This window comes from Caenorhabditis elegans, chromosome V (genome assembly GCF_000002985.6).
Source record: "Caenorhabditis elegans chromosome V".
Classification (NCBI taxonomy): Eukaryota; Metazoa; Nematoda; class Chromadorea; order Rhabditida; family Rhabditidae; genus Caenorhabditis; species Caenorhabditis elegans.
The window spans coordinates 7,054,212-7,072,576 of NC_003283.11; the positions used below are offsets into that span (position 1 = coordinate 7,054,212).

Consider the following 18,365-nt stretch of genomic DNA (forward strand, 5'->3'; position numbering starts at 1 on the left):
AACTGGGAATCATATGCAAGTTATTTTACTTTTGAACTTATTCATGAAACGTCGCATTTTTAGTCACAGTCGTTTGAAAAGCCAAGACTGAACACCACTAAATATTTTTCATAACTAAAGTGTAATTTTGTAAAATTTCAAAAAAGTTGGATTTGAAAAGTTGGATTGAAACCTTAGGTTCAAATTTTTCCTGCTAAAAATTTAAGTTTTGGAATAATTTTAGTAACTTAGATGTTTTTGATCTTTCTGTAAACAGTTTCATTTCCAGACTAAAAAGTTCTTCAAAAAAGTATGTCTCATCTAAATCAAGTTCTGTGCATCAATGGATATCCCACTCAAAGTTCAACACCATGATCGACCATCAATCATCGTCAGAAACAAACGATCAACTAAACCAAAACCCTCCAAAAACTTCCGGTGAATCCCATCCTCGCACACAGACAACCTGTGTTAATCTGGTTTATCGCAATAACATTTTAGATTTTCATGTTTTGGAAAAATGAAATTGTTTTTGAATATGATTTGCTCAGTGATTCATCGATCTATTCGAATACTCGTAATACATAGATTTGAAAAACTTGTATAAAGTACTGTCATAAAAAAAAGAACTAGAAGTCATTAAAATTCCAATAAATAAAATTTTAATAAAAGTGGAATGATTGCAAAAGAAATGCAAGTTGTTTCTCATGTTTTTGAAATTTTCCCTACTTTTTATTTTCTGCTGCGTGGCATTGGCAAGTACTGATGGCCAAATTTTCTCTCCTAAAGATGTTGAGAATGGATTAATTTCTGAAGGAGTCACCGAACCTGGAGCACATGAAATTACTGAGTTTTTGTTCAAAGTGAGTAGTTTCGGTATAGATGCTACGTTCTTTTTTTTTATTGTGAATCAATTTTAGGAACGCCCAGACGATGTAACTGCTGGTGAGCTGAAAATTGAATTCCAGAAGTTCTTGGCAAGTTTGAGTGAAGGTGATAAGGCAGCTGTTCGGCAGATTATCAATAAGGAATTGGACAAGTTTTTCGAAGGAAATGAGGAATCTGTTTCAATACTTTTGAATTGAAATGTTGTCTGGAGTTTCTTGTTCTTTTTTATCTGGAATAAATAAACTTTCATCTTTCTCCTGGAAATCTTTTTAAGAGCATATTGTTAGGTACGTAATATAGTTTTGAAAATGTTTTTTATATACTACCCACATGCTATTAATGTTGACGCAATAATACGGTAGCTGGTCTCGACACGACCTGTAAATTTCATCAAAAGCTGTGAAAAAGTTTGCGCCTTTAAGAACAACACTAGTCTTTCTCCTCTATTTTCTTTTTACGAAAATGAGTTTTAAAAAAAGGTATCCAATAAAATGCAGAGCAATATTGCTAGCAATTAAGAAAACTACCGTATTCATTAAACGCACAGATCCTAATCCAGGATCTTTTTTTGAGATTTTTCGGTCGCTTCGAGACCCTATACCGTATCCTTGTTTCCCAAATCGGACAGTTTCGCATCAGTACCTAACTTGGTAATAAAGTTTTATTAGAAATTTGAAAAGTTGTCATAAACTGGCGCACAAAACTCATAAAACTGTAGTACTTTCATATACAAAAGTCTATAAAAATCTGTGGGAAAATTAGAAAATGCACCGAAATGACTTTCCCGTTTCTATTAATGTTATTCTCAATACTGATGTCAACTTCCGTTTGCGAAAGTAAGAGTTCAGAGATTTTTGTACCCGTTGCAGCTACATAAGCCAAATTTTCAGGCGCACAATCAGCTTACAAAATTGGTTCAGGGGTTCAGCCAACTAATGCCATCGGTTCCATTTTTGCAAGCGAAATTCCACGAGATAAATTGATAACTAATGACGGAAATACCAAAATGAGCAAGCTTTTGGAAGGCTACAATCCCTACAATTGAAAATTTTGAAAAATCTTGAATAAATGTTGTAGTCAATTATTTAGTCAGTTCATCTGGAAAACGAACGTTCAGCTATTTATAATCATATTTTTTCAAGGTTTTTGAAAAATTCAAGTTGAAAAAGTCAAAATATGATATGAATATATTACTGGAACACTAAATTTTGTGAATGCGTATTGCGTAGCATATCTGACGCGCAAAATATCTCGTAGGGAAAAGTACAGTAACTCATTAAATGACTACTGTTGCGCTGTTGTTTTTTTTTGTTGTTTGATGAACCGCTTGAAAGAAGCAACGAAAAACTTAAGGTAATAGGTAATTTAAATGTTTTTAAAGCAGTCACAATTTCATAAGAAAAACGTTTCGGAAGTCCAGTCCGTAAATCGACACAAGCGCTACAGTAGTAATTTAAACAATTACTGTCGTTTTCTCTACGAGATATTGCGCGCGTCAGATATGTTGGGCAATACGCATTCACGGAATTAAGACTTCCCGTAATAACTTGTTTCGGAAACAGTATTCTAAATCACTTTTAAACCTTTCTCATTCATTGAATTTCTGGTTATTCCTCAATATATTTCTGAAAATCTGAGGAAAAATGTTGGTCTAGTGATAAAAGCATGTATCAGGTTGTCCCATAAGTTTTTGTACTTTTTTTCAAATATTTTTCCAAAACTTCTAGAAAGTTTTAAAATTTTTTCATCGTAGGTCGTGTCAAGGTCGGGTCGTCCCCTTTCAGAAAAGATTCATTTCATCCATTTCTACTTTGCCACGATGACAATCATCAAACTTGAACGTCGAGACGTTAGATTGCTTCTTCTTTATGAATTTCGTCTTGGTCATTCAGCAATGGAAGCGGAACGAAACATATGCGGTGCGATGGGTGAGGGAGCACTCTCTTATAATACAGCAAAGAGTTGGTTTCAAAAGTTCAAGAACGGCGACTTCAGTCTCGAAGAAATAGAACGTTCTGGGCGACCGGTAGAGTTAAATGAAGAAGACCTAGTGAAGCTGGTGGAGGAAGAGCCTCGTCTTAGTCTTCGTGAAATGGAAGAGAAGCTTGAGTGTTGTCATAGCACAATTGCACGTCACTTGGGTCGCCTTGGTTTTACTTCAAAACTTGGAATTTGGGTGCCTCATGAACTTTCGGCATCACAGAAGCTCACTCGGGTCAACGTTTGTACTCAACTTCTAACTTTTCGTCGAAAGTTCGATTGGCTGAACAATCTGGTTACTGGAGATGAGAAGTGGGTGCTCTATGTTAACCATTCCAGAAAACGTTAATGGCTTCCGATCGGTGAGAAAGGAATACCGACGCCAAAGCCTGATCTTCACCCAAAAAAGATTATGATCTGTGTCTGGTGGGGTGTTCAAGGACCCGTGCACTGGGAATTGTTGCCAACTAATAAAACTATCACTGCTGATTACTATTGTGCCCAATTGGACCGAGTTGCAGAAAAGACCAACGGAAAATATGAAAAACTATATTTTCTTCACGATAATGCTAGGCCTCATGTCGCCAAGAAGACTTTCCAAAAGCTGCAAGATCTTGGTTGGACTGTTTTACCGCATCCACCATATTCTCCAGATCTTGCACCAACCGACTACCATTTGTTCTTGTCTCTCAGTGACTACATGCGCGACAAGCAATTCGACGACGAAGAGCATCTCAAAACTGAACTCTCCACTTTCTTCTCATCGCGTTCGCCGGATTTCTTCTCCCGTGGCATCATGATGTTACCTAGTAAATGGCAACAAGTGGTGGACACTAATGGTGAATACTTGTGTGAATAGTACTACTTGTCGCTTGAGAGAAATAAATTTTTTTCAAAAAAAAAATAGTACAAAAACTTATGGGACAACCTGATACATAAATTGAAAGTAGTAACCTGAAAACTTTTTTGGTAGTATTCTGATGCTGATCTTTCAGCCCACTCCAGAGAACCAGTACAGATAACCCATAAACTCTGAATGCCGGTTATCAAAACATCAACCTCTACGAGAAATTACTATAAAATCAGGGTGGGAGAGGGGAAAACCCAACTGAACCGAACCATGTTCAAGCATTTTTCTGTATTTGCTCTTCTAGCTGTTGTTGCTTTTGCCAATCGTAATCGTAAGTTCAAATTGCAAACAAAACCAATAGATATATAAAAGTTCCAGCGGAGCAAATGAAATCTGAAATGCTTGCTGCAGGAGTTTCAGCTGCCGGTGTAGCTACGATTTCCACCTTCATGGAGACTCATAAACCACAAAGAGGAGCTAACCGTGAAACAGGAAAAGCCGAGTTTGATGCTATGCTTGCCACTCTCACTGTAGCCGATCGCACTGCTTTCCAGAAAGTGAAGCAAAACAAGCATCATCCGGAAGGAAAGAAACAATAACATTTTCCAAGTTGTCAACTGATTCAATAAACTTTAACTAATAATTTAATGTTCATTTTTAGTGAAATTTGAAAGATCATAGTATAAAAAGTGTACAGAATGTGAAAGCTTTGACCCGTTTATTGTTTTGACGTTGTTCTGGCAGTTGGTTCTGCAAACTTCGGCTCATCAGTTGAAGTTGTTGGTTCCTCAGTTTTTAACGTTTCTTCTTCTTCTTCCTCAACCTCTTCTTTTTCTTCTCTTTCAAGAGCGTCTTCTGCTGGCATTTCACTGAACAACTGATTCAGCAACATCATCGTTCGTGTTTTTTGGAAGTTTGTGCTTCTATCTTCCAATTTCTCTTCTTCGTCCTCTTTCTATAAATATATTGTTTAGAGTAAATAGAAGATTCAATTTGTACACCTTTTCTTCTTCTCGCTTCTTAACATTGGGCTTATTCTTGAACTCCCAGTAGTAGCCCTTGGCAGTGTTGTAGCGAGAATAGTTGGTAACTTCACCGAAAGCGTTGCGAAGTGGCTCCAGAGCTCCGAGTAAACGGGATTGAACGAGACTATACATGTCGGGAGCTTGATGTACACTTCCATTGATGACATAATAGTACGCGATGGGACTAACTGAAATTAGTAAGATTAAAAACAAAATATTTAATGATAAATATGGCAAACCTTCCAGTTTTTATTGTTTAAAAAAATATTTCGAAGCATTTCTAAATGTGTAAAGTAAGCAAAATGAAGATAATTGTTCAAAAAAGAAAATTACCTTACTTTATTTAAAGCTGGTAAATTAATTCAATTTTTATAACTCTTACCATTTGTAACATTATTTCGTCGTTGTTTGCATATAATGAACAATGGCGGTTGTGAGTACCAGAGGACATACTGAATTCCCGGCATTGTTCGAAGACATTCTTCCACTGTTCGGTTAACGATGTTCTGCATCCGAATTTGTTGATTGCAAGAGTTCATTTCATAGAACGCGTTGGCTTGATTGCAAAAGTAGTCCAGCACGTTATCTTTGTTAATGAAGTTTGGTGGCCACTGTGGGTTCCGAAACGAGACGTGTAAAGGATTGTCTTGCCGTGCAGCTGCTGGAGGTCCCATTCGTGGCATCATTATTGCTGCAGAGGGATGTTTAAATGTGGGAAATCATTTTTTATATTCGTTTTCATAATTTGATATTTGCAGTGTGGTTAGAACCGTTCTTTTCGACATTAATAGCGAATTTTACAGAATAATTTATGGTAATTCACGGGAAAAAGAGGGTTGTATAAATAAAATCATAATCCGGAGAAGGGAAAGAGTACATCAGCCGTATTTAGCGCTTCATCTTGGAATCAAAGTTGAGATAATCAGATGGGAAAATGGACTCGTCGCGGTTGAGCAGCATGTCGAAGTGAAGACGTGACGACTGGAACACACCGTCTGGTCCTCGATTAATCTGTGCAGCAGAGTTGAGCTCACTGAAAATTTGTTATATTGTTTTTTCAGTTATTTTACGGTCTCACAGCAAGCGTTGCTCTGCTTGAGCATTTCCGGAGAGAAGACGTTGAGCGTTCAAGTAGTTCTCGATCTTTGGATTCATGCGGGATCCATCGGCAAGCAACTCGTGGGCAACAACGTTGTTCGGCTGAAAAATAAAAAAATTTAATACGATTCGAAAATCGGGTGAGACGGAATAAAAACACATGGTTTTGTCAGAGCAAAATTTTTTAAAAAATCCACTAACCATTTTTGGAGCCTCCGTTGGCTTCTTCTCGACGGTTGGTCTTTGCATGAAGAACTCTTGCTGCTCAGATGAGCTGTCGCGCAGCAAATCTTCTTCGCGAGTTTTTGTGAGTTTCAGAAGAGCCATCTGCAATGAATAAAAAGATGAGAACCTGATAGAAGAAGAACAATAAAACAAAATTTTCAAAAATGAAATTGCTTACAATATCTTTCAAAAGAACAAAGGAAAATTAAAAAATGAACAAGAAAATAAAATGGCCATTCAAAAATCATCATTTATTATTGCGCAAGGCGGTTTGCTGGCGCGTTTCTCGTTCCTAGCTGCACATGAAACGCGCCAACGTTACGTCAACTCCACATGATTTTCCGTTCTGCTGTTGGCATCGATAAACTGGTCTTCAACTAACTTTTTTCGTTTTTCTTTTGTTCAAGGTACTTATTTAGCATTGATTTATCGATTACATTTTTCCGCTAAAGTTCTTTAGTAACAATGAGTAACGAAAAACTCGTAAAAATCGATAATCAACGCAGACACGTTTTTTCCCGCTCAATTGTGCAATTTTTTAATTTATTTTTCAGGAACATGGGTGCTTTGCTTGCAGCACCAGCGTGCGCTGCTTCGGTAAGTTTTGTGTTCTGATTTGAGGCTAAATTCTTTATAATTGTCAATATTTCAGTCGGCATGCTGTTTCGGGAGCGCGGCATGTTCACTTTGCTGCTCAATTTGCCCAACGACTAAAAGCTCGACAACTACTCGTATCATGTATGCATTCTTGCTCTTCACTAGCACATTCCTCTCCTGTATAATGCTTCTACCAGGAATTCAAAACAAATTAGCAGAGGTGGGTTTTTTTAGCGTGCAGAATTTAATTTTACTATTTAATAGCTTTTTTCAGAACAAATGGTTTTGTGAAGGGTTGAACGAATATGCTGGAATCAGCTGTGCACACGCTACTGGATTCCAGGCTGTCTACAGAGTTTGTGCAGCAACTGCGTCATTCTATCTCCTTTTTATGCTCATCATGATTGGCGTAAAGGATTCAAAAGATGGCCGGTCATCGATTCAGAACGGGTTTTGGTTCTTCAAATATTTAATTCTTGGAGCCTTGATCGTCGGATTTTTCTTTATTCGCAGCGAAAGTCTTGCAACTCGTAAGAAATAATAATGTCAGCTTTTCAATCAAATCAGTTACATTTCAGCACTCATGTACATTGGCTTAATTGGAGGTTTCATGTTCATTCTGATCCAGCTTATTCTCATCGTTGATTTTGCTCACGGACTCGCAGAAGCTTGGGTGACATCGTACGAAGAGAGTGAATCAAACTACTGCTATGCCGGTCTACTGGTGACAGTATTTGGAGGATTTGCCCTTGCTTTAACCGCAGTTATTATAATGTACATCTACTATGCTTCCGGCGAAGGATGTGGTCTGCCAAGATTCTTCGTGATTTTCAACACGCTGCTATGCGTTGGTCTCACAGCTTTATCGCTGGCTCCAGCGGTTCAAGAAGTCTCACCAAGATCGGGTCTTGTTCAAGCAGTTATGATCACCGGATACGTTATGTATCTAACATGGGCTGCTTTGATCAACAACCCAGATAAGGCCTGTAATCCTTCACTCATCAGCATTTTCACTGGAAACAGCACTGATCCATCACACAAAACCGACGAAGGACATTATGGAATTCCACTTCCAGCTCAGTCGATCGTCTCTCTGTTCCTCTGGTTTGCGTGTCTTCTATATGCATCGATCCGCAATTCGTCGAATACCTCACTCGGAAAAATTACTGGAGGAGGAAATACCAGCGATGAAGCTATTCAACTAAGTTCGTCTTTGAATGGTGGTTCGTGCATGACATTTTCCATTTTTGTCTGTCCTGTAGAAAATGTTTTCCATGTCTTGTCGCTGTTATAATTTTTAAATTTGTAACTGGTTCTTAAAATACATTTTTTCAGCTGATGATGCAGAATCACAAAACTCCAAACGAGTATACGATAACGAAGAAGAAGGCGTAGCTTATTCCTATAGTTTCTTCCACTTCATGTTTGCCCTGGCTTCCCTCTACGTTATGATGACACTGACTTCGTGGTACAAGTATGTTTCTTGAAAAATGCTTTCAAATTTAATGAAAACCCTTATTTTCAGACCATCTAACGATTTGTCCCATTTGAATTCAAATATGGCATCTGTCTGGGTGAAAATAGTTTCATCGTGGGTGTGTGTTGCTCTTTACTGCTGGACGTTGGTTGCTCCAATCATCTATCCGGACCGAGAGTTTTGAATTGCTTAAATTCTCTTAAACTTCCCAGTGATTCCGATTCTCGTCAAAATATACTTATTCGTATCAGATGTATATATCATCAAAATTTGCCATGTAAAAGTAGCTGTACATTCACGACTTGCCCGACTTGATGCCATCACCAAAATTCACTTTTATTTTGTAATAAATTTTATTCGACCATATTTATTTTTAAAATATCTATTTAACCCGTTCGACACGGTGGCCAATACTTGCTTGTTAATTTATTTTTTTATTTGAATATTTATTGTACTTTACACTCAAAATAAAAAAACTGCGTGGCGTGTACTGCAGAAAACCTCATATTTAGGCCCCGCCTTTTTCTCGTCCACTCACGGAGAAAAGGCAAAAATTTGGGGACCAACCAATATCAGGCCGCCGACATCCTACGGGTTCCGCGCGCCGCTATGTTTAACTCGCTGTGGGCGTGGCGAGCTGTCTCCGCCCGCTGCGAGTTAAACATAGCGGCGCGCGGAACCCGTAGGATGTCGGCGGCCTGATATTGGTTGGTCCCCAAATTTTTGCCTTTTCTCCGTGAGTGGACGAGAAAAAGGCGGGGCCTAAATATGAGGTTTTCTGCAGTACACGCCACGCAGTTTTTTTATTTTGAGTGTAGTTGAAAATTTTTTTTAAAATTATAGATCGCCATGGATATTTCCAAGATGAACAGATACACCGCTCCAGTAAACTTCGCGAGCCTTCCACTGCTCACCACGTTTCTCTGTGGAGTTGGTCTTCTTCTGCTCGCCACGTTCACCATGATCCAGGTTCGTGACAGCGGTACTTTTTTTCTAGTCAAAATGGCATGTTAATTTCAGTTCGATTCGTAAAATTCATTCTGAAATTGTAGAACCTCAAAAATAATTTTTATACTTTTCTTTCCAGGTTACATCGACGAAATACAACCGTAACCTTCTGAAGGAACTCTTCATCGCCGCCACATCATCAGTCTTCCTTGGCTTCGGATCGGTCTTCCTTCTTCTCTGGGTTGGAATCTACGTTTAAAGGCTTGCATCAATGCAAAACATACTTGGGACAATGTGATATTTATATAGATCAAAACTCTTGGATTTACCTTTAAATTATTAATTATGGTTACAGCTTTTTCATTGTTGAATGCCCGGGCACATTGAATTGCTTTTGTTTAAAATTATTGCCAAAAACAGTAATAAACTATTTATTTGGGAAACCCGTAAATCAATTCAGACAGAATGTGCGAATGGGATAGAACATAAGACATAGGACCCGCAAAATAGGGAAATTTGGAACTGAATTTACAAAGTTATGAAGATTCCGAGGATCTACAAAATTGCTGGCATTCTGAGCGATTGTTGAACTGATTCTGATTTCCTCCACATTTTTGTACGCCAAATGGATAACATTCTTGAGTTGCCACGTCGAAATAGTATCTGGTTGAAAGATTATCAGGTGTATTCGCCGAAAAGTCGCACAACGCAGAATCTGAAAAAAAAAACGAAAGTTTACGAGATCATATCACAAATTCGTGGCATTCTCAAGCTCTTTTACGGATAATCTCCGATTTGTTTGACGTCTATTGTTTGTCTATGCGAAGAAACACTACTTGCAACAAATCAGAAACCAGGGCGAAAAATCAACAAAAGTCTGCGGTTATCTATAGTTTACTCAATTTTTTAGAACACATAATTTCTGATTAAATAAAGTTTTCGATTAAAAAAATGTGTATCTGCTTATTCCGGGAACACAAAATTCCGAGACTGCTTATTGCGCAACATATTTGACGCGCAAAATATCTCGTAGCGAAAACTACAGTAATTCTTTAAACGAATTTTTTCTCGAAATAGCAACAGCGATGTTCCATTTATTCGCTTTGTTTTCCCCCTTTTTTCATAATTTTAACATTCTATTGATAAATAAATTATTTTAACTCAATTCGAAAATCGAGCCCGTAAATCGACACAAGCTCTACAGTAGTCATTCAAAGCATTACTGTAGTTTTCGCTACGAGATATTTTGCGCATCAAATATGTTGCTCAAAACGCTTTCTCAGAATGTTTTGTTCCCGGACTATGTATCTACTTAAAAGTTAAAGGCACATTCATTTATGTCTCGGTACGAGAAGAAAAATGTAGTATTACACTGATATTCTTCTCGAGACAAGCCCGAATAAATGTATGCGCCTTTAAACACCGCTACCGTACCCGCGAGTTCTTTCAACTGAATGTTTTTTTTTCAAAATTTAAGATTGATTTTGATTCTTTATTCAAAAATTCTGAAAACACGAAGGCGAAGAAAATCTGAGAAAACTGCAAAAAAAAAGTTTACCGTACTCGCGGGTACGGTAGCAAATAAAGTTTGTCTCGTGCCAGGACCCTGTGCCGTAATTTTAATTGGAATGCAACATAGAAAAATTAAAATTAACTACTAGAGTAATGATCAAAATCTGAAATTTCATGGGAATTTGTTTTAAAGATTGTTTGGAAATATTTTTGAGTTACGAATAATTTATATTTTTTTATTAGAAAATCTCAAATAGGTGTTCTAACTATTTCTAATTTGATGTGATTACCAGAAGAAAATTAAAAATTCCTTCGTAGAATCTTAGAATCTATAGAAAAAGCCATGAAAAAAGATGAATTCACAAAAATCCTAATAGTAAGAATTAACACAAAAAATAATAAAGTTTACCTGGCGGTAAGTAGCAAATACTTGGATAAGTGACTGGCGATGGGAAAACTGGCGGATCTGGATACCTGGATTTGGCTTCTATTGCCACTGCCGTTATCAGGAGCAGGATCGGTAAGTACATCTGAAAATCGTCACAAAAATAGGGGAAAACATGAACATAACACAAGATATAGAAATGTGATGAGCCGGTTGTTATAAGAGAACATTAGAGCGGAGAAAGGCAGGAAGAACAAATAGGCAAATAATCAAACGGGAATTTTTTAAGTTTATCAACGAGATTTCGCGTTTTTTGTCTTGATACATACGAGAAAACCGTAAGATATGTTCATTTATTGTGATTTTTTAAGGGAAAAAAATGGAGAAATAGAAGAAAAGAGCAACGATTGATGAAAGGTGGAGAACTGGTTCTACCACAGTTTTCTTCACAATGTTTTGCTTCTTGTGTTGCGGGCAAAGTGGAATGTGTCAATACAGGAGCAAATGATCATCTCGAGAGCCGTGAGTGAGAGCATGTGTTGACTAACATATTGATTTATCGCGGAAACGGAAATAAGAATTTACTTAAAATAATGTAGTCTCAATATTTGTTTTTAAAATTTTATTTTGAGACACACTTTTGGGTAGCCAATTTACAGTTCTTCTATTGTATTGTATTAAAAAAACAAATATGTACTTATATCAAGGCACATCAAATGTTTGCCTGCCTGTTTCAAGGCAACTTATGCCTACCGGCCTCCTACTTCCAAAATACACCTGAACATTTTCTTCTTGAAGGAACGTTCAAAAAACTGGCTGAAATTTGAAAAATCGTGTAATTGCAATAATTGTAAGAAAAAAAGGAAACTGGCGTTACCTAATCAGGCAGGCTCGGTCGTCTGAAGAACAACCTACCTACCTTTGAATCCACACAGTGCACTTCAGAGTTTTGACACTTCTAACCCTTTTTATGTGAGTCTGTGAAAATTCACAAGATTCACAACTTCCCCTGCCACTTACAAGGAAAATGTTTCGGCTCTTTTTTTTCAAACTCTTGATGATTTTAAGGGTGTCTAGCCAAGTTTACAAATTTCTGAACAAGGGGGAAAATTAATTGAAAATAATTCAAAAAAAAAGGTTACCTAGGAATAAAAATCTATGAAACTACGAAAATTTCAAAACTGAGCGGATCGTCACACTGTACACATAGCTGATGTATTGGCCATTTGTTCTACAAAAACTTTTTGCGCAAAACATATGGTAACTTTTGAAACGACCTGTGTCGTCGTGTTTCATGTGGGGGCCGCCTGTCTACCTGTTCGTAATTATCGCATTATTGTGGATTTTTCGGAGAATGACCACCAATATACAAAGTAGGTTAGAAGGCCCGGTAATTCGTAGAAATGGGAAGGTGACCGTTCTTCAGTGAATTTAGTAAAAAAAAACATGGAGAAAGGGAAAACAGATCATCAGAACAAATAAGGAAAGATCTAGAAAGGTTTCTGAACATTTTAGAAAACACGACAAAAATAAAGAAGCCAATCAAGACTTTTCCTATCATCAATGATTTCACTGATTTCTCGTGAAAGCCCAAAAGGCAGAAAAACGAAAAAAAAAGTGAAGAGAATGGAGAGAAGGAGACAAAGATCGGTGGTACCTGATTGACTACATTGTAATAATATTGCCATTAGTAAAAAGACAGAAGAATAAGCCGAAGAGGTAGATCTTAGTGTGTGTGTGTGTGAAACCAGGTCGATTCTAGTTTCGAGAAGAAGTCACACAGGGGTTGGGAGAGATGGTGATGATCTAGATTAAATATTATTCACTGAAAATTTGTAATAATTTTGGACGGAAAATGCTGTAATATTCAGATGTTTCAAATAGTTTTAAACATGTTTTACTTGAATATATTTTCGCTTTAAAAAATTGGCTGATTTTGTCAAAAATTCAACTCGCGTCATTCTTCTTATTTGAATTACCTACCTAAACATAGGTACAAAAATGAATGCCTACAAGATGGTCAACTCCTGATTTATGCCTACAAAAGTGACACGTTGCCAAACTACTCGAGAATTTTTTTTCAATTTTTAGGCGAACTTATAGCAGATAATTTTAAATGAGAGATACGTGTTCTCTATAATACCAAGCACACGAGTTTCCGTCAAGATGTAGAAAATAGGTGGCAGGCAGGCATGCACGTTGGTAGGCACTCACTTGATACTGTTGTTTTTGTACACATGGAATGATATATAAGTAGAGTGCCTCTTGGTATTTACCATTAACATGTTCCTACCTATTTCTAAATAGACATATTTTAATTGCATGTCTACTTGTCGAACCGACATTTTTTTTCGAAAATGCATTAGTTACACTTCAGAATAAATATTTGGAACAAGTTTAAAAAAAAGCTGTGGAAATTCAATGAATTAAGATTTCAAAATTTTTCCACAATACTTTATTTCACTGAATCATAATATCGGGACTGACTACAATTAAAATTTGGTAATTTATCATTAAATTAATAACTATGAAACTACAGAGAAAAACAAACAAAATTGACAATTTTAGCAAAACAGAAGATAATCGATATAAAGTCAAAACATTTGAAGTTTAGTAAAAGACCAAATTGATCACATGTTTTTCCGTCAATCTCATTTTCTAACCTATTTTTCCTCCTATTTCCAAAGCCATTACTGTCTTTAAACATATACCAAGATGTGTCCTAGAAGATAACAACGGACTTTCAAGATGATTCTTTTATGCTATTGAATCGGGGAAAGTTGTATCTGAAACCTTATTTTACAGCGAAAAACTGAAAATTGACCAGAAAATGGAACGGTAGCAAAATAAAGAGAAGAAAGGACACATTTTCTGTTTTTGACGACCCGGCAGGCAATTTATGGAAGAAACAAGTTTCGATGCCCCGTACCTTTTTCTTATTCTCTCGTTTTCTTCTTCTTCTTCTTCTGAAGACTTCACGCCTTGAGGCATTCAAAAATTGGGCCAATAAAAATAGTTGATCAAGGCAGAGGATGGCATCGCTTACTTTTTATATTGCACGTCTTAAAATCCGATTAAGAAGAGGACAATGGCATGCTAGTTTAGTATTGAAGGCTTTTGGTAGATGGAAAATGACTTTTTTGAAAAAAAAAAAGGGAAGTAGGGGAGTAGAGAAATGAACTAATCGAATTATACATCCATTATCCGGAATTCGGCTTCAAGTTCGACAACTTCACTTAAAAATTGTAGTAGAAGAAACTTCTGTTTTTTGAGTAAAAGTCCGGGATTTAATAATAAAAAATTTACATCGGTCTATCGGTAAAACCGCCTTTGGAAGGTTATCAAAACTAATTTCATTTTAAATTTTCCCGACATGAAATATTGTACATTAGAGGCCGCCTGAAAGCCTATTGCTCATTGCTTTTTGGTCGGTCATTTTTCGAAAAAATCAGTTATTTCAACGATTCCAACAAATTGTCTTAGAATTTGATTTAAACAATTTTTATTAAAATTTAGTATCAAACGAGTTCTAAATTAACTTAAAGAGCTTTTCTTTAAAAAAATTTGACAACTGTCAAAAAATTTTGAAAATTCGTAATCTTATCAAATATTCAAGAAAAAAAAATTTCAGATTTATAACATTAGGAGAATTGTAGGAATTCATCAAATTTGTTCTGGAAATTAAATTTTCAAAAGTGCACTTGAATTATGTTCTAACTATTTCAACGCAATGAAACTAGATTAATCCGGAAAATTAGACGCCTATGAGAATAGTAATTAAAAAATGAAACACCGACTCTTGACACATATTCTTGCAAATTCTCGAGAAAGTTGCGAATTGAACAAGGACACAACGGAGAAAGTCGGACGGACGGGTGTCCTGAAGAAAACCAATCTAGATTTTCATCGAACAACATGAATATAATCCACCCAAATAATAAGAATAGAATCGTTGCGCCAGGATACATCAAGAGGTGAAAGTACAAATTACGATGCATGCTGACCGCAAAAAAAGCATCACTCGCACAAAAAAAGTCATGTTGAATTGAAAGAGAATTGGTCATGAATGGCGGCTCGTGGCGACCGGACACTGTCTTTTCTTGCCTCTTCGCCACGAATGCAATTCCCAACAGTTATCTGATCGAAAAAGGACGGAAGACTGGATGTGTTCGGTTGAGAACAATATGACTTTTACGTTTTTTTTTCTGCAAATTATTATTTTGAAATAGAAAGGAAATCTTACTAATCTTAGGATTAATCGGCAAATTGTGTGTTTCGGTTTGCTTGCTGAAGCGGATGATTGTTCAGGAACGTGAAGGTTTTGATTCAAAACGATTCAGTTTTAGCTTTTTCGAAATGAGAATTACAAGAAAAATAGGATCGGAAGTTTCATGAGAAACAACACCACAGGAGGGAGGGCGTCGATTATTTGCATTTCGCATTTCGCGACGAGCTGGCCAACCTTTTCTCTTCGTCGATCAAAAGAAGCATTGTTATGTTTTCTTTGAGGCTTCTCGTGTTCTTTTCGGATTATCATTAGTGTGGTTGTTTTAGAATGCAAAAAAAATAAACTTCCCATGCCGGGAATCGAACCGGGCCGCGTGGGTGAAAACCACGAATCCTAACCACTAGACCACATGGGAGGACGAGAAAACTCGTTTTCCGGCTCAACAGGAGGGTCAACATGGGACAATGAAATGTATCACTTTTTCATGTATTTTATTTTGGGCTTCGTATAATAAAAGATGACATCGGAAATAAGAAAACAAGGTGAATATACCAGCTAGTTACGGATTAATGCAATTTTCCTCAAAAAACCGCGACCTACTGTCCTGTCCCGAGCGAAACTTTTCATCTACCGTACTAGCGAATGCAGAAACTTAAAAAAATATATATTGTGGTTTCCTCTCATTTTTTTTTTGTATTTCTAGATACTTACTTGACGCAATTTTGATAATTTCCAAATTAATTTAAGACTAAAAGGTATACTTAAAATGGAGGACGAGCAAAAACGGACAATATTGCGAAATACTCGCGGGTACGGTAGCTGAAAATATTCGTTCGGGACAGGAGTTCTGGGAAACAAAGTCGAATTTTGGTGTAATAACCATAAGATATTTGCAAAATATAAAATAGTTTTCACAGTATACATGGCTTAAAAGGGAATGTAAATTGAGGTGAAATCTAGATTCATTTAGTGAAGCTCGAAAATGAGTTCAGTTTTTTGTTGATTTCAAAATGGGAAAACGATATGAAAAAGGGGTGCAAAGTGGTTTCGCACGCGGAGGGCTCTTCCCACCTAATAACAAAAGTGAGCTCCCACTTTGAGTTGACACCAGCGAGCACTGTTTGATGGGTGAGACTCTCTCGCGTGCGGGAGCGAATAAATAGAACGCGTACATTTAGGTGTGTCGATACGGTGTGAACTTGTGAAATGAATGAAATTGTCTGCGGGGAAAGAATGGAATAATGGCAAAATAAAAAAGAAAATGAGTGATTCAGTTTAGTGTTGTAAAATGGAATAATTTGCATCCGGAAGAAGGTGTCGCGAAAACTGAAATTGTAGCCTGAAGGTATGTGAAGAATCTGGAAAAAAACAAATAGAAAACTGGAGAACGAAAGTGAGAGAAAAGAGAAGCGCTCTCGTTTTTCATTGCCGAAATGCCCTTTTCTCGCTTATTACTGCAATTATAACTGCGATGTGATGGTGGCGGTGTGGCACCATTAAACGGAAGAGCCATTGTCGTTGTCGTTTTGCCTTTCTTTCCGTTTTGTCCCGCTTCTGTTTCTATTGTTCATTTAGCCGTTTCCCGGGTGAAGCACAGAATTTCTGAATGGACAGAGAAGGAATGTGGAAGAAAAAAGAGTTTGTGAGAGCCTCGAAACAAGTGACGCAGCAAATTGCATTTGGGCACCGGTTCGAGATTATTTGGGATCGGACGAAGGAAGTGACATTGAGTGACCATTTACCCAAATTTGCTAGTTTTTAGGATTCGAATGGATTCCATTGCTAGCAGATATCTTTAAAATCTGAAATACTGAATAGCCTCCATATTAGTATGGAACTAGTTTTGCATTAACTTTTTTGTTATAAAACTGCTTCACGAATTTCAATATTTTAACAATGATGTTTTGCAATAACTGTTCACGAAAATACAAAAATGCTGAAATTACTATAAATAACAGTATACAATCGAGGATTTCAATGAAAAATGTCTAATTTGCCCAATAAATTCCCGTAAAACGCCCGTAGAACATCCGCAAAATGGCCATAAAACATCTGAAAAAACAGAAGAACCTACACTATATTTTTTTAAACCTACATACAATAAACGCCCGCAAAACGCGCCTAAAACACCTGTAGAATGCCTAAAACGGCCATAACACGCCTGTAAAAAACCTGAAAATACAGAAAAACCTACAATGTATAAAAACGAATTTTGCGCATTCATTCACAAAAAATCTTTAAATTAGTATACGTCATGTTTGTGTCTTTCCGAAACGTTGATACGCCGGAAATTGAAATATAAAGTCGCTTTATTTCAATAAAATTGACATTTTCTGCGGGAGTTATTTCGGAAGCTCGCTGACAAAGTGGTCACCCGTGACGACAGTCAAAATATATATTTATTGAATGCACATCAAGTCATTCAATGTTTTATTAAACTTTAAATCGAAATTCAATTGTTAATTGAATATTCTGTTTATTGTAGAAGTTATTACTTTTTTGGTTGCTTTTTGGTTTCATCTCTATTTTTTTACAACAGTCAAACTTTTGCATGCAAAAAATTCAAGTCGTAGCTCTGACTTTTTTTGAAACAAAAATAGTAACAAAAAGCCACATTTACTGCTCAAGCATAACTGGGTTTTTTCCCTGAATTGTTATTGCCACACATTATTACACTTCTCAAAACTCTGCGGGTTTCTTTTGGTTTATAAAATGATTTATGGAACAACGGCGTTTCTTTTCAAACTTTTTGTAACTCAATTCACCAGTTGTACTCTATTATCCTATTGTTGCACTGGTTTCATAACACATTTTGTGTGCTCTAATCTAGATCGCCGACGTGATGCTTGATTCTTAGTTTCTCATTGCTCGATTTTATCATCCCACCATCACCCATTTCATTTTCTCTCGCCCCAATTGGCAAAAGCTTCGCCTCGTTTTTCTCTTATGTGTGTCTTCCCGAAAAAGGGAGGAAGAAATGAAAGATTTTATTGGGCAAGAAGCAGAAGGAGCTAGCGACACATTCCTGCACGTGTTTACCCGTCAATCCTTCTCTGGATCCTGTACTCTTTCATTTGTGAGCTCTAAGTTGCCACGTCATTAAGCGTATATCCCTTTTTGATGACTCCGACCTCATAGTGCAAACTTGCTTTCTGCTCACGAAAAACTTATAC

At 36.8% G+C, this 18,365-nt stretch overlaps 7 protein-coding genes, 3 non-coding genes and 1 pseudogene across 12 annotated transcripts; 6 read left to right on the forward strand and 5 right to left on the reverse strand.

Moving 5' to 3' along the window:
• Positions 1 to 686: 686 nt before the first annotated feature.
• spig-8 (DUF148 domain-containing protein) lies at positions 687 to 1,112 on the forward strand (the record flags this gene model as incomplete). The annotated part of the gene is made up of 2 exons (NM_001359780.2): positions 687 to 842; positions 900 to 1,112. The coding sequence occupies 2 exons, from the start codon at positions 687 to 689 to the stop codon at positions 1,062 to 1,064; spliced, it is 321 nt and encodes a 106-aa protein (NP_001346709.1). The 3' UTR covers positions 1,065 to 1,112.
• A 1,442-nt stretch (positions 1,113 to 2,554) lies between these two features.
• Y57E12AL.3 lies at positions 2,555 to 3,754 on the forward strand (annotated as a pseudogene). The gene has a single exon. A coding segment is annotated over exon 1 (1,200 nt).
• A 129-nt stretch (positions 3,755 to 3,883) lies between these two features.
• Y57E12AL.2 (DUF4148 domain-containing protein) lies at positions 3,884 to 4,333 on the forward strand (the record flags this gene model as incomplete). The annotated part of the gene is made up of 2 exons (NM_072389.2): positions 3,884 to 4,028; positions 4,076 to 4,333. 2 exons carry the CDS (start codon positions 3,884 to 3,886, stop codon positions 4,294 to 4,296), a joined length of 366 nt encoding a protein of 121 aa, NP_504790.1. The 3' UTR covers positions 4,297 to 4,333.
• A 2-nt stretch (positions 4,334 to 4,335) lies between these two features.
• On the reverse strand, positions 4,336 to 5,413 carry mdt-6 (Mediator of RNA polymerase II transcription subunit 6). Its single transcript, NM_072390.7, has 3 exons — positions 5,105 to 5,413; positions 4,699 to 4,910; positions 4,336 to 4,652 (listed from the first exon to the last, which is right to left on the reverse strand). Exons 1-3 carry the CDS (start codon positions 5,406 to 5,408, stop codon positions 4,416 to 4,418), a joined length of 753 nt encoding a protein of 250 aa, NP_504791.3. The 5' UTR covers positions 5,409 to 5,413; the 3' UTR covers positions 4,336 to 4,415.
• Positions 5,414 to 5,451: 38 nt separating this feature from the next.
• Positions 5,452 to 6,147, reverse strand: Y57E12AL.6 (uncharacterized protein; the record flags this gene model as incomplete). Its single annotated transcript, NM_072391.8, has 3 exons — positions 5,452 to 5,755; positions 5,801 to 5,922; positions 6,022 to 6,147. 3 exons carry the CDS (start codon positions 6,145 to 6,147, stop codon positions 5,611 to 5,613), a joined length of 393 nt encoding a protein of 130 aa, NP_504792.1. The 3' UTR covers positions 5,452 to 5,610.
• A 452-nt stretch (positions 6,148 to 6,599) lies between these two features.
• Y57E12AL.1 (Serine incorporator 1) lies at positions 6,600 to 8,483 on the forward strand. Of its 2 annotated transcripts, none has more exons than NM_171479.10 (6): positions 6,600 to 6,642; positions 6,698 to 6,862; positions 6,917 to 7,172; positions 7,221 to 7,865; positions 7,978 to 8,116; positions 8,168 to 8,483. In NM_171479.10, the coding sequence occupies exons 1-6, from the start codon at positions 6,604 to 6,606 to the stop codon at positions 8,301 to 8,303; spliced, it is 1,380 nt and encodes a 459-aa protein (NP_741561.1). In that variant the 5' UTR covers positions 6,600 to 6,603; the 3' UTR covers positions 8,304 to 8,483. The 2 variants fall into 2 exon arrangements, with proteins under 2 accessions (NP_741561.1, NP_001370669.1); NM_001383330.2 differs by having other exon boundaries at positions 7,221 to 7,847.
• Positions 8,484 to 8,962: 479 nt separating this feature from the next.
• tmem-258 (Dolichyl-diphosphooligosaccharide--protein glycosyltransferase subunit TMEM258) lies at positions 8,963 to 9,507 on the forward strand. The gene is made up of 2 exons (NM_072393.7): positions 8,963 to 9,088; positions 9,207 to 9,507. The coding sequence occupies exons 1-2, from the start codon at positions 8,969 to 8,971 to the stop codon at positions 9,324 to 9,326; spliced, it is 240 nt and encodes a 79-aa protein (NP_504794.1). The 5' UTR covers positions 8,963 to 8,968; the 3' UTR covers positions 9,327 to 9,507.
• Y57E12AR.1 (BPTI/Kunitz inhibitor domain-containing protein) lies at positions 9,486 to 11,115 on the reverse strand. Its single transcript, NM_001038427.3, has 2 exons — positions 10,989 to 11,115; positions 9,486 to 9,782 (listed from the first exon to the last, which is right to left on the reverse strand). Exons 1-2 carry the CDS (start codon positions 11,107 to 11,109, stop codon positions 9,604 to 9,606), a joined length of 300 nt encoding a protein of 99 aa, NP_001033516.1. The 5' UTR covers positions 11,110 to 11,115; the 3' UTR covers positions 9,486 to 9,603.
• A 4,410-nt stretch (positions 11,116 to 15,525) lies between these two features.
• Positions 15,526 to 15,673, forward strand: F27B10.3. Its single transcript, NR_069001.1, has one exon. It is a non-coding gene; the product is annotated as an Unclassified non-coding RNA F27B10.3 (non-coding RNA).
• F27B10.t1 lies at positions 15,537 to 15,607 on the reverse strand. The gene has a single exon. It is a non-coding gene; the product is annotated as a tRNA-Glu (tRNA).
• Positions 15,674 to 18,156: 2,483 nt separating the features above from the next.
• F27B10.2 lies at positions 18,157 to 18,344 on the reverse strand. The gene has a single exon (NR_069002.1). It is a non-coding gene; the product is annotated as an Unclassified non-coding RNA F27B10.2 (non-coding RNA).
• Positions 18,345 to 18,365: the final 21 nt, after the last annotated feature.